Raw genomic sequence first — 14,010 nt, 5'->3', positions numbered from 1 at the left:
CTGTACCAGTTTGAACCAAGGTATGGTGTCACTGTGTACCGGTCTGAACCAAGGTATGGTGTCATTGTGTACCGGTCTGAACCAAGGTATGATGTCACTGTGTATCGGTCTAAACCAAGGTACATGTATGGTGTCACTGTGTACCGGTCTGAACCGATGTATGGTGTCACTGTGTACCGATCTGAACCAAGGTATGATGTCATTGTGTACTGAAAGAACCAGTCAAGCAAAGAGTGCAATGGTCCAATAGCACTCATATTGCAGGCAGTTGGCAGGACAGTGATGTTTTATCCATTCGGTCCCTTTCATCATGTAATTATGGATTTTAAAAAGAAACTATAGGATCACCTGTCCTGTCTTACAGTTTTTTTTTTAACTATCTCCTCCATTTTTGCTATCAAGTGCTTTGCATAGATAAATTTAATTTTTCTAACATTCAAACATTATCTTCTCCCAGAACACAAAAAAAAAATCTCCTAGCTGTAGAAGACACACTTTTTCATGAAAATATTTCACATCAAATTTAAACATATAACTGTTACAGAAGACATATCGCCACCAGCATACATTTATCTATGCATTATAATTGTAAAAATAGTAATATCAAAGTTAGGTCGACATTGTCAGTGTATAATCAGTCAGCTGAGACTAATTGGAGATCATATCTCTGGTATGGTTTTGTGATGATAATGTTGGAGATAGCTGGCTGATGCTGTATGCTGGCTGTTTATTGAAAATCTACCTCAAATTCACAGACAAATACAAAGTTCGAGTACTTATCAATTTATTGTCATTACGAAATGTAAGTATCACTGCATTCTGTTCATAGCTGTATTCCTATACATCTGATGAGGTTTTCAAACAATACATGCCAGCACATGTTAGATTGTTCTGCAACCCTCTCCAGAATGATAAGTATACATAGATTACTGACAGGTATGACTCAGATTCTAGTACTAGGTACAGCAATTGTACAGGAACCTCTGAACTGTAGATACTGGTGTTACAGTACAATTTGTGTTGTATGTCAGCACTAAAGAGTAGTACTGTAGGCACACATTCAGTGTATGGTCGTGTTGACTTGGATCCATGTACTGTTGTACAGTTCACATTAATATTCATGCCATGTTGTTCTGAGAGAGTTTTTTTTTTGTAACTTTTGATGATGTAATATTTACATACTTTTATGTAATTACACATAATTGGATCATCTACATACCTGTATGTATCACCAATTTACCTTGTATGTAATTACAGATAATTGGATCATCTACATACCTGTATGTATCACCAATTTACCTTGTATGTAATTACAGATAATTGGATCATCTACATACCTGTATGTATCACCAATTTACCTTGTATGTAATTACACATAATTGGATCATCTACATACCTGTCTGTATCACCAATTTACCTTGTATGTAATTACACATAATTGGATCATCTACATACCTGTATGTATCACCAATTTACCTTGATAATCTACATAGCAAGAATTAAAAGTTTAATTATGATTCATATTTTCTGTTTTTGTTTTTGGCTTATAACTGAATAGTCCCACATTATACCTTATGGTAATTTAATATGTCTACCCCATGTCAGTGTGGCAATACATTGTTTAGTGCTGTCTGTCCATCTATTTGTTTGTCAACTTTTTTTTTTTTTTTTTAAGACAATGCTCACATTTGGTGGGACCACACTAGTTCAGTCAGTTAGGGCACCTGCCACTTAACCTCAAGTGAAGATCCAAGGTACATTGTTCAATGATTCCTATTCTTGGCAGTTGGTGTTTCTGGGGAATTTGAGAATTGGACCATTGTGTGTTGTGTTAAGACACTTAACCGTAATTGCTCTGGATTGCATGCAACAGGCCTCTTTCATGTTTTTCAGTGAGGTTGTCACAAACTACTACAAGAGACCTGGCCTCACAATGACCTTTGCTGTTCATGGGGTAAACCAGTAAACAAACAAATCATTGTCAATGTCATTGTTACTGAAAATAGAAAATCGGTTTTCATGAGATAACTAAAGTTTCCTTGCATCGATCAAACTCAAACTTCATGCAGATCTTCCTTACTAAAAGTGCTCACTTGGGATTGCTTTTAAGGTCCAAAGGTCAAGGTCACTGTTACTAAAAATAGTAAATTTGTTTACTAGTGATAACTTAAGTTTCCTTGGGCTGATCAAACCCAAACTTCAAGCAGACCTTCCTTACGGAAAGCACTTGCTTGATTGCTTTTCACGTCTGAAGGTCAAGGTGACTGTTGATAAAAATAGAAAATGTTTCCTTGTGGTGACTCAAGTTCCTTTAAGCTCAAACGTCTTGGGGTGCTCATTTCCCAAAAGATCCTGCTCTGTATTGCTGAATTTCAAGCATATGCTGGTCTTTTAACATTATTTCTTGAAGTGAAAAATATATCTATTTATTTTTGTAATCACCAAACATGCTGGGCAGGTGACACATCCACTTCCATGGAATTCTTGTTTATTTAATTGACCTACTTTCAGGGTCAGATACGTTAAAAGTCCTCTTCCTAAGTTCCAGAAGCCTGATATTTTGCTAGGAGGTAACAAATGACTTTGGCCTATTTTCAAGGTCACTTTTGAAATACTGTCTATGTGACTATGTTCACTATGTATATTACACCAGATTCCTAATTTGCCAAACATGAGGCTTGCCGAGTGCTTGGCAGCTTAAGGATCTTACCCTGAGGGTTGAGATTGACTCCCTCTCTCATGTCCAAGGGGTGGGATGATTATTTTTCTCTTACTCTGGTGTTTGCCTTCATATGCATCTAATATTGCCATTATATCAATATGTGTTTGTCAACGTGACCTCCTACAATTGTTGAGAATGTGCTCAGAGCATGTGTATAGCTTCTCTCAACCCTAGGATGAAATAAGAAAAGCTCACACCATTGAAATTGTGGATATCCCTTTCCAGGGTAAGAGAAATGTGTGTATACCAGATGAAGGATAACAAACAACAATTGTCTTGGTGATTGACATAATTTAATCAAGAATATCACAGAATTAACTCGGTTCCAACCAATACTTAACACATTCAAAAAGAGCAGCATGATCACAATTCAATGTTCACAACCTGAACACATTTTACCAATAAATGTTAATGGCAGCAAGTTTACTAAATGATAGCCCGAGTTTCCTCTGGCCCTTTCACCATGACATGGTGACAGGGCCAGAGAAAACTTGGGCTAACTAAATGAATGACACCATCTACTACAGTTTTACACACAAACATATCCATATTTTACAACTCTTTTGGCAAGTGTTTGGCAAAGTACACAATATCTATAGACCAAGAATTTCCAGGAAGCTGTAATAGATTTGAATCGGATATTGGGGGCATACAGATCTCGTCAAAAGGCCATTTCAAGGCCTTAATTAAACAATTCAAAGAATGTCAGCTCTTTTTTTTTTTTGATGTAACTGCAATAGACATGGAATGTGATAAAATTATCTGCCAACTATCAGTGACATTGTTTTAATGTTTGAGCTATCTGGCAGATACTGGTTAATGGGTTTTCCATCTATCAAGGATCTAACTCAATTTTGACAAAATCTATGAAGGTCTCAGATAGAAACTGGTTTCTTCCAAATTACTGTTCGATGTAAGTTTGGATGACTGAGCAGAATGCAGTGTTATAATCAAGGTGTATTCCAATCCTCTTCAGAAGAAAGGAGAATTATTTTATTCAGGAAACCACGTACATTCTATGATCTTTTTTCTTATTCTGAATTGAAGCAGGTCTCTGATAATGTCTAAAAATAGAAACACCTTCTGAGACTTTGGTTTGTTTTGTTTAACGTCCTATTAACAGCCAGGGTCATTTAAGGACGTGCCAGGTTTTGAGGTGGAGGAAAGCTGGAGTACCCGGAGAAAAACCACCGGCCTACAGTCAGTACCTGGCAACTGCCCAACGTAGGTTTCGAACTCGCAACCCAGAGGTGGAGGGCTAGTGTTAAAGTGTCAGGTACACCTTAACCACTCGGCCACCGCGGCCTCACCTTCTGAGACACCTAAATGAAATTATAGATTCTAGTTAAACTATCATAGTCCAATCAGTTCAAAAAAATATTCCTGTTAAATATTCATGGCAGCTGATAAATACATAGTAACATGCTGTGTTACAATGTGTTAATGACAACATATTGGTACTACATCCAAAGTACAAAACTAGACTTTTTATAAAAGTAAATATTATGCACAATTTCAATATAAAAATTAAAGCATGAAGTGTGATAATCTTTTCATTAAAAAAATAATCACTGATCAAAATGATTTGTACATCACAAGTTTGATATGTAATCTTTGTACTCACATGCCGACACACACACACACACATGTAAGCACATGAAATGATTAACATCTAGGAAAAACAGAACTAGACATGTATTTATATGTAACGTGACAATGCTAAATGATACTATTCCTCCAGATTAGTGTATATGTGTGTCAATGTAGCAATTAAGCTGTGGTAGAGACGTAGAGGGAAGAAAGTGTGAAGACACGTACAGGTAAGGAAGTGTGAAGACACGTACAGGTAAGGAAGTGTGAAGACACGTACAGGTAAGGAAGTGTGAAGACACGTACAGGTAAGGAAGTGTGAAGACACGTACAGGTAAGAAGTGTGAAGACACGTACAGGTAAGGAAGTGTGAAGACACGTACAGGTAAGGAAGTGTGAAGACATGTAAAGATAAGGAAATGTGAAGACACTTACAGGTAAGGAAGTGTGAAGACACGTACAGGTAAGGAAGTGTGAAGACACGTACAGGTAAGAAGTGTGAAGACACGTACAGGTAAGAAGTGTGAAGACACGTACAGGTAAGGAAGTGTGAAGACACGTACAGGTAAGGAAGTGTGAAGACACGTACAGGTAAGGAAGTGTGAAGACACGTACAGGTAAGGAAGTGTGAAGACAATCCTGAACACTGAATCAACCTAACAGATGTCAAGATATGCTGTAAAGTGGGGTAGATTGACAGAAGAACACTACAGTATCCCCTTCCCATTTTGGACATAATATACATATTTACTAAGAATGTGTAGGCAAATTATACATTGAAAAATGTGAGTTCATTAGGAAATATTCGACTGGCCTTTATCCTACATCTACGCAGTATACTGTATAACATCTAATATCAATTGTGTACCAACATTCATGGTATTCATGGTGTCTATGGAAACAAGAGATGTCTAACTGGCATGACCAGAATGACCAAACCAGATATAACAGGAAACCTTCTTGAACACATCAAATTTTATGTAAAATGTACCTTGTAGAAAAACAGGTATCACTGGCATGGACCAAAGTATCAGATGTGACCCAAGGTATCACCAACATGAACCCAGGTATCACCGGCATGAACCCAGGTATCACAGGTATGAACCCAGGTATCACAGATGTGAACCAAGGTATTGCAGACATAAACCATGAGTTATCACAATTTTAGAACTCAGGTTTCACAGACGTGAACCCAACAATCAGATGTGAACCAAGGCATCTCAAGCATGAACCGAGGTCTCACAAATGTGAACCCAGGTATGACGGGCATGAACCAATGTATCACAGGCATGAACCAATGCATCATAGGCATGAACCCAGGTATCGCAGACGTTAACCAAGATATCACAAGTATGAACCAAGGTATCAAGGGTTTTTCTGGTAACTTGAATTTGATCTAAACCAAGATGCCTGATGGGCATGGATCCCTTACCTTGGAAGCTGTTAGTTCAGTGATCTCAACAGTTTTTACCTACATTGGTACATTACAAGTCCCAAAGACCTCAAAGTGATATAAATGCTAGAAATTAGCATTGTTTAGCATTTAATTTAGGCCTAAAAAACTTGCTAAATAGACCTAAATAGGAACTTTTATTGCTGCAACAGCTGGCTGGCCAGATAGAATCAGGCTAGAACAGCTGCATACCCCCAACTAAGTCGTATACGGGCATAAACAATAAATAAAGATAAAACAAATTCCATTATATAACCCTGGACTAAATTCCAAAGGGATGAGGCAAAACTTCCTAGTCTAAAAGCAGGACACTTCTTTTTTTTCATAATTCTCAGCCTTCTTATATACTTTATATGTATATGCTTGGATGGCAATGCCACTATATTAATATCAATAGGATATAACCATCAATATTGATGGAGTTTTTAACCCAAAGAAGAACCAACTAAAAATAATTAAATATGCTTTTTTTTTAAAAGACTTTAAATGGAATTCATAGCGCGACCATTAGGACATGATAATCATAGCTTTGAGATGTAAAGATTACCTACACTATCAAATTGCAGTACCAACTAATAGAGCATTCTAAACTATACAGTATTGTAATTAGAGTCAATATAAATGTACACAATGTGATGTTATCTTAATGGTAGATATCTTCACCTTTTCTACATTATGACTTAAAGACAAAGTCACCAAGGGTATGAAGCAACATGACAAAACTTATCCTTTTGGCTTCATGTATACAAATTATAATTATTTTTTTATGATGAACAGCAAACAAAACATAACAATTACACAACTGCATACAGCTATCAATCATGTAATACAACAGCATACTCATTAACCTAACATACATTGGCACAACAGATATCATGTGACAACAGATATCATGTGACAACATTAATCAGCAAAGGAAAAGTACTCTACACCCAATCAGCCTTCATCGCTCATTTCTCTCAACTTCAAAATGGGTTATGGTGAATTCCATTGAAGACTGTAGTCATCTTGTCATTTAATTTATTTACATCATCACAAGAAAAGAGCCATACAATGTCAGTCATCCTCCTATGTCTGTTTTACACTGTCATATCCTTACCCTCCGATACAGTGATATGATGAGGGGATCACCCTCTAATTTGCTGGCTTTAATACCCTCACATTCTGGTATGTCTTTTTATGCTAACATAATGAAACAGTGATATTATGAGATCTCCCTCTAATTTGTCTGCTTTGCATTTTTACAAAAAATCATTGGTATGGTGTGGGGATCGTCCTGGATATAAAGACTTACTATTGTAAACCTTATAAATCATCGGTATGGTGTGGGGATCATCCTGAACATATAGACTTACTATTGTACACCTTATAAATCATAGGTATGGTGTGGGGATCATCCTGGATATATAGACTTACTATTGTACACCTTATAAATCATAGGTATGGTGTGGGGATCATCCTGGATATATAGACTTACTATTGTACACCTTATAAATCATCGGTATGGTGTGGGGATCATCCTGGATATATAGACTTACTATTGTACACCTTATAAATCATCGGTATGGTGTGAGGATCATCCTTAATATATAAACTAATTATAATTCTACACCTTATAAATCACTGACATGACTTACTTAACATACTCATTTTGATGCATTCATATTTTAGCGCACAGCCAAATTAAAATAGATTAATGGAATGTTTAACAAAACAATTCAACCAATTGGTCACCCACTTGATGTGAAATTATATACCAAGAATGCATAGATGATCAATTTGTAATAATCAAGCTTGTTACATTTTCTTTGATGTTGTTTAAAGTACATCAGTGTGAATATGTAATACAGCTCAGGCAAAGTTTTCTTTGATATAGGTCAAAGGTCAAAATGTAGGTAAGTGTGACCTAATTTTGACACAACACATTAGATTGCCTCACATGAGTGAACCTGGACAAGATCATGAGCCGAAGGACAGATGAACAGATAGAAACAAACAAAACTATAGCCCCTTCCCCCAGTTCCCAATTAGCACACAAGCAATGTTTATCTTTAGAAAGCAATGTAGAAAAACAACCATTCGTGCAATCATAATTTAGCAGAATGCCTCAAATGCAATAAAAGCTAAGATAAGATTGCAGCGAAAATTTGTGTTAAATGCTTTTAAGTCACTTGAACCACATGATCATGTTGGTAGATTTCAATTATTTGATAGTCCTTAATCCCAGTCAGCTACTGGAAAAATGAGCTTGTGCCTCTTGGTTGTTCAGGCTGTTCAGGTTAACACTTAAATTAAAAAATTGAAGCCAAACATAGAGATTGACAATGATGCTGCACCATCACCTTTGGATAGGCAAGCTAAAATATTGATAAATAACTGAGTAAGGACATTGAAATCTTGAGAGATCAATGTGGTTACCTGGTGCATTCAGTGGGCAGGCATAAATATAAATTATACATGATTTATTAGTAGAATGAACACAATGGAATTGCATGTGATCAAAGCAGTTTAATAATACACTGCACTGCTTTAAACTCATCTCATAAATAATCTAACAATACAATAAAGTTTGACATCCTGAGAACAAAAGATTCTTTTCATACAAATCAATTATCTGGATTTATGTATATTACACCTATATCCTACTAATTAATACTTAATCTTATACTACTAATATAATATTTATCACCATAAAACTTCTTTTCAAACCAAGATGATATTCACTATAAAGAAAACAAATCTATCATCAAGTATAGATATCTTACGTCTGTGTACCTTAACAGCCTTAGCTCAGTAATGGGGTCCGACTTCCCTTTTTATACGCCCGACGAAAGACGGGACGTATTATGTTATCATGTTGGCGGGCGGGCGTTCGGGTGGGTGGGCTGGTGGGCACATATGGTGTCCGGACCATAACTCCAATACTACTAGACCCAGGCTCTCCATACTTGACACAAATATACATCTTGATGAGCCGGGGTGTCGCATACCAAAACCATGCCCCTTACCCCCATATTTGCAGAGTTATTCCCCTTTGATGATTTTGTAATTGCTCACCATTCACTTAATGATGGTATTAGGAGGCTGATTCTTTGCAAAGAGGTTCTTTTAATGTATATATTCAGTATATAAACATGTGAACTAATTTTTGTGTTGTTGTGTCTAAACCAAGGTTTCCCATATTTGCAACGTATATATTTAAAGTTGCCCTTCGGTTTCGACTACACACCATTATGTGTATCAATATCTCCTTCCAACTTTCCAACAATGATGCTTCATTTTAAAGCATTACAACCTGTGAAACTACCCCCTTCCAAGTGTCAAATATTGCGGCGGGCGTATGTTGTGGCCCTCCATCGGGCCCTTGTTACACTTCGGGTATAACATGTTATATGTATACAATATTCTATATGCTACCTTTTCAAAGCAAATATTACTATTAAAGTCACAAAGTTTGAGTCAAAGTTGACACCCTTTTCTAGCTTACATGTATTTAAATTAAACCCAGTATTGAAAACCTTAGTTAATAATACTACTCCCCAACTCTACCAATAAGAGATCCCACCATTGAAAGTTCTTTATAGGCTCTTGATAAGATAGATCTTTCCTATTTTCCTCATATTTGCCACTTGACATTTATAGTGTATTTACAAAAATTAATGTACATGTAACTATTGAATATGTAAGTTACAGGGAAACCACCAATGATATTGGAAATATTCATTAATTGCTTTCAAACTTATCTTTTAAAATAATAGGTGGTGAGTGGTGATTTTTAACATGCACAACAAAAGACCAAATGGAACCTACATATGAGCTTTATGGAAATTGGCCTAAAAAACATAGACGAATCATGAGTTGAACATCTAGTGATGGCGGTCTAATAAATCTTAATTCATAATAAACCAATTAACAAAAGACAATTTTAGATGTAAATTAAATAACAGAATCTTTGGATGATCTCGGGGGTGAAAAAGCAACTGAAACATCATGAAATTGTTTCATTAATTTTGTACAAACCATCCATTACATTATAACATATTTCAATACACAATAGTTACGGTAAGAACCTAAGATAAAGCAACATCAGCTGGCATCTCCTGTCGTGTTGTGTGACAGCCAGTCCAGCACCTCGCCCAGTCCCTGTCCTGTGTAGGCACTCACCTCCAACACGCTCACCTTTAGTTTTGTGTGTTGTAGCACATCATCCAAACGGAACAGTGAATCAAACTCAAATCTACTCATACAGGTTGGCAGGTCACTGAAGCAGGATAAATCAAACAAATCTCACTAGAAGACTTTAAGTCATGCTGGAACAAGACTGAAAAAACTTGCTTGAAAACTTGAGTCTGAAGTGCTCTTCTGATATTATGATTTGTTGAGTGATTCTTTTTAAAATATTCTTCAAATAGATAAGCTAAAACATGTGACTCAAAACATAAAATTGAAAATAAAATGATAAAATGTGACTCATTTCACTAGGTATTAACCTCCAAATTTTCATGACAACATTTTTCATCAGTATCATGAGTACTCAAGTGTGTAGCGCTAGGGATATATGTTTATAGTAAATCATCAAGCTTTTAGCCCCCCCCCCCCCCCCCAAAAAAAAACAAACAAAACAATAACTTGGTTCTCATCTGCTTTGAAATTAAAAAAAAGTCCCTTCTGCTTTGAAGTATAAAAAAAAAAGTGCCTCATCTCGTACATTTTTCTGGTTGAATAATGTTCATTAATGTGAAACAAAGATGAATTGGTTCCCACATTTCGAGGTAGTTTTTATTTATGAAAATGTACAATGATTGGTTTGAAATATGAAAAAAATGTCCTCATCTGTTTCATCAATAAAAACTTCCTCCCTCATCCCTTTTTAGAATTTTGGAATTTTAACAGCTGCATGCACATCTACACATGGTTCTCTCTATTTGTGTGAAGTGTCATTGGAATCGGCCCACTGGTTTAGGAGGAGTTGACAAGATGTGTCTACAGACAGACAGACGGATGGACAGACAACCCGATTCCAGTATTACACCCCCCAACTCCACAAGCTAGAGCATGATACACTCGCCACTGGAAAAGCTACCACATGAAAATGTAGTCGTTTAAGTAATTAATTTCATTTAGCTTACTTACATCTTGTTAAGTAATATTAGAATCTTGTCTGTGACAAGTGACCGGTCCGTGAGGGTGGTCAGAAGCAGGATACATCCTGCGGCCACTTGTAATCGGTTAGACATGTCCACCATAAACTGAAAGTCAAAATCAATATCAATATCACCATAAACTGAAAGTCAAATTTATCACACAAAAGTGAGATTTAACAGCCATCACATTTAGTAATCCAGTTTTAGCTGGTATACATTATTATGGTATCAAATCATCATCAACTGGTTTTCAGTTGGTACTCACCATTAGAGTGGAACAGCCTTTTGTATATTTTGGCCATATTGGACTCATAGCTCCGCCCATTTCCCTGATGACCACTTCGTGTTTCTTGGTAACCATCACATTCACCAGAATGGTTCCCACCTTCAGATAAACATTATTGTATAAATAAAGATTGATGACATGGACATTGATAATGTTTGAAAAAATTTTGTTTCAGATCAACAAGTGCACAATTATTTATTAGTAAGAATAAACATGGGTACATTTATCGGTGTCAACTAGAAAATTGCACATTACCCTGTTTCCACTTTACTGGAAATTTAAATAAATTCAAGGTCTAATCAAGTTTAAAATGAAATATGTTTATTATGATGATAAAGTACACAGAAGTAGGGGGAAAAAGCTATGCACATTACTCAAGTTGTACAACATAACTTACAGTAGGTATAGTCGTTGGAGACACTCCAGGGGGGTCCTGATCTTTTATATTAACTAAATGTTATATCAAGGAAAAACAAAATCAGTTATACATAAGTATATGAGATCATTTTCTAGAATAAATAAATGCTGCTGAACAGTAATTAAATCAACCAATTTATACTGTCATTAAAAACAGTTTTAATACAAGTTCATCGTGTGGCTGATCAACTAAACTTAGTTGTATGACAAGCTCGAGCTAGCTCAATGGGATAATTATAAAGAGGAAGTAAAATATTGTAATAAATTTTTTTTTTGACCAGCTTAGAACCTCAAACTATGTTGCAAGAAAAATTCACAACAAAGCACAGACATCCTCAGTGTGGTGCATGTGACTGCCATAACCCTATTGCATTATTGTGTAGCTAACTACGTCAATTGGTAGAGCATCTGGCTAGTGTTCTGCTGTCCTGGGTTTGAACTCTGGTCTGGCCGTGCATTTTCCCACTCCTCTTACAATTGTAAGAAAATGACAAATTTTAATATACAGCTGTTCTTTACAGTCTTTAATCCATCTGGATGCAACCTTCAGGCTCAAGAACAAGTAAATTATGGCACATAAATATAGACAAATAGTAAGTGTCCTTAAATGATCATGAATTAAGAACATGTTAATTCTTCATCCCTTTTCACTATTTTGCGCCAAAATCTGCTCAGATTCATAATTTGCGAGTCGTCATAGACTGGAGTCAATTGGAATAAGCCAGTCAGTGCTATATCAGTCAAGGCATTCAAATCTGCACTCAATAGTATATGCTAGTATAATCAGGCAGCACCTCTCCAGTCATTTTTCTAGACTTCTACAAACCAAAATTAGGTTCTAAAGATGTAAAAGATACAGATTCTGTCTTTTCGGAAATTGTTTTGTTTTCACCACTCACACATGCCTTATCTAGCTCCGTCTGTAACAGGAAGGATCATTGAAAATACCCTACCCATGCTGGGCTTCGAACTAGCGACCTTTCGCTCCTTAGGCAAGCACCCTACCCTTAGGTTAAAGCGAGAGCTACACCTGTAGTAAGTACTACCTGTAGTATTTTTCTATATTAGTGTAGTATGTTTCTATTTTCTGTTATACCATCTTTGCTTTAGGAATTTTAATAGCCCGTCAATCTGTTGACCGTTGGTAATAAGATGGGGGGGGGGGGGGGGGGGGGGGACACGACGGGATGATATCCCGTGAAGTAATCAATTCACCACGCCCGTGGCAGTAATTGTCTGTCCGGCTCCCGTTCATGTTTATTGCCCCTGTCAGAGACGTATTAATCGCCTCTCATCCCTATTACCCACTACAAATGGCTGGACCCGTCTGGGAGCTCCAGCGATGCCCCATCTATATTACACATGGTCAACATTTACTCGCGGCTAATTGTTTTTTTAAGTGTTATGTACATTGTTTTTTACACATTTAAGTCACCGGAAGGCCTCGGTACAGGTGTGCACCGCTCCGGCAGGGCTCCGGCAGGGCACCGGTAGCGCTCCAGTAGGTTTTGGGATAAAAGGGGTGAAAGCGAGAGCGGAGTCGGAGTTTGTGGAGTTCAGGGAGTTAGTTGAAGTTCGAGGGAGAGTCCGAGTTGGAGTGCCTAGGTGTTACTTTGTTGAATGTTGCTACGTATGCTGATGAAAGCGAGAGCGGTGTTGCCATTTATATATGCTCTTTACACTGCTGATGTTGCTGAATATATAGACTGAAACTTTACGACGGTGTTGAATTGTGTTTTTCGACGACAGACACTACTTACATTTCTAAACTCGGGTCTTGTGGCGGGTGTCTGACGCTACCTCGAGGACACCTACCGAGGGCTGCGGGACTTTGATTATAGTTCCCCGGCTATTTCGCTACATACCTTTATATATATAATTATTTCTCAAGATCTCTACTTTGACAGTTATCATATGAAGCACTTTGTGCAATTTAATTTGCCAGTCTATCATAGTCGAGTTAAACATAGTATGATTTCTCTTCTCGAGCTTTCGCCTCTAGGAAGCACACATTCCATATATGACATGTAACTAACTATGAAACAATGACGTCTGCTACAGAAATACGCGTACGTCAAAACTGGTGACTTCAAACAAAAGGATACGGTAAGTATGGAGTCTCCTCAGTAGTAGCGTTTTCCCTGCACCATGTGGTCCTAAAATGAGACACATTCTGGAAACCGTTCGGTCAAAAACTTATCAGATTTATACGTTGTTGTCTGTCATCTTGTAGATAGTTTCCTATGATCATGAACAGTTTCCATTTTGTTTTCCTATGTCGTGAATGTTTTCTTCACGTCGTCAGCCTCTTAGGACGTTAAAAATAATAATCAAATAATTCAGTATCTTTTATCCATAGAATGCATACAAAACTACAAAGTGCAGTTAGTGATATTTT

The 14,010-nt window shown here is 36.8% G+C and overlaps 2 protein-coding genes across 2 annotated transcripts in view; one reads left to right on the top strand and one right to left on the bottom strand.

Annotated features, from left to right (window-relative positions):
- The window catches only part of LOC117324727 (ubiquitin carboxyl-terminal hydrolase 43-like), a 39,893-nt gene extending 38,372 nt beyond the window's left edge, over positions 1–1,521 (top strand). Inside the window, exon 12 of the mRNA XM_033880624.1 lies at positions 21–1,521. The gene's annotated coding sequence lies outside the window, so the exon portion shown is untranslated. The remainder of the gene's footprint in view (positions 1–20) is intronic.
- A 1,472-nt stretch (positions 1,522–2,993) lies between these two features.
- LOC117324780 (ADP-ribosylation factor-like protein 16) lies at positions 2,994–13,910 on the bottom strand. The gene is made up of 5 exons (XM_033880628.1): positions 13,718–13,910; positions 11,593–11,645; positions 11,175–11,294; positions 10,899–11,014; positions 2,994–10,026 (listed from the first exon to the last, which is right to left on the bottom strand). Exons 1-5 carry the CDS (start codon positions 13,782–13,784, stop codon positions 9,852–9,854), a joined length of 531 nt encoding a protein of 176 aa, XP_033736519.1. The 5' UTR covers positions 13,785–13,910; the 3' UTR covers positions 2,994–9,851.
- Positions 13,911–14,010: the final 100 nt, after the last annotated feature.

Source organism: Pecten maximus, chromosome 1 (assembly GCF_902652985.1).
Source record: "Pecten maximus chromosome 1, xPecMax1.1, whole genome shotgun sequence".
Classification (NCBI taxonomy): Eukaryota; Metazoa; Mollusca; class Bivalvia; order Pectinida; family Pectinidae; genus Pecten; species Pecten maximus.
Note: the sequence above shows the minus strand (reverse complement) of the source record. Positions and strands in the feature narration are given on the sequence as shown.

What these genes read in the sequence shown, in the direction of transcription:
- LOC117324780 (XM_033880628.1), bottom strand. Translation starts at nt 13,784, where the DNA reads ATGTGTCTCATTTTAGGACCACATGGTGCAGGGAAAACGCTACTACTG. An exon ending in CTCCAACGACTATACCTACT is followed by an intron (nt 11,295 to 11,592) that starts GTAAGTTATGTT and finishes GTTTATCTGAAG; the next exon opens with GTGGGAACCATTCTGGTGAA. An exon ending in CTAATATTACTTAACAAGAT is followed by an intron (nt 10,027 to 10,898) that starts GTAAGTAAGCTA and finishes ATCCTGCTTCAG; the next exon opens with TGACCTGCCAACCTGTATGA.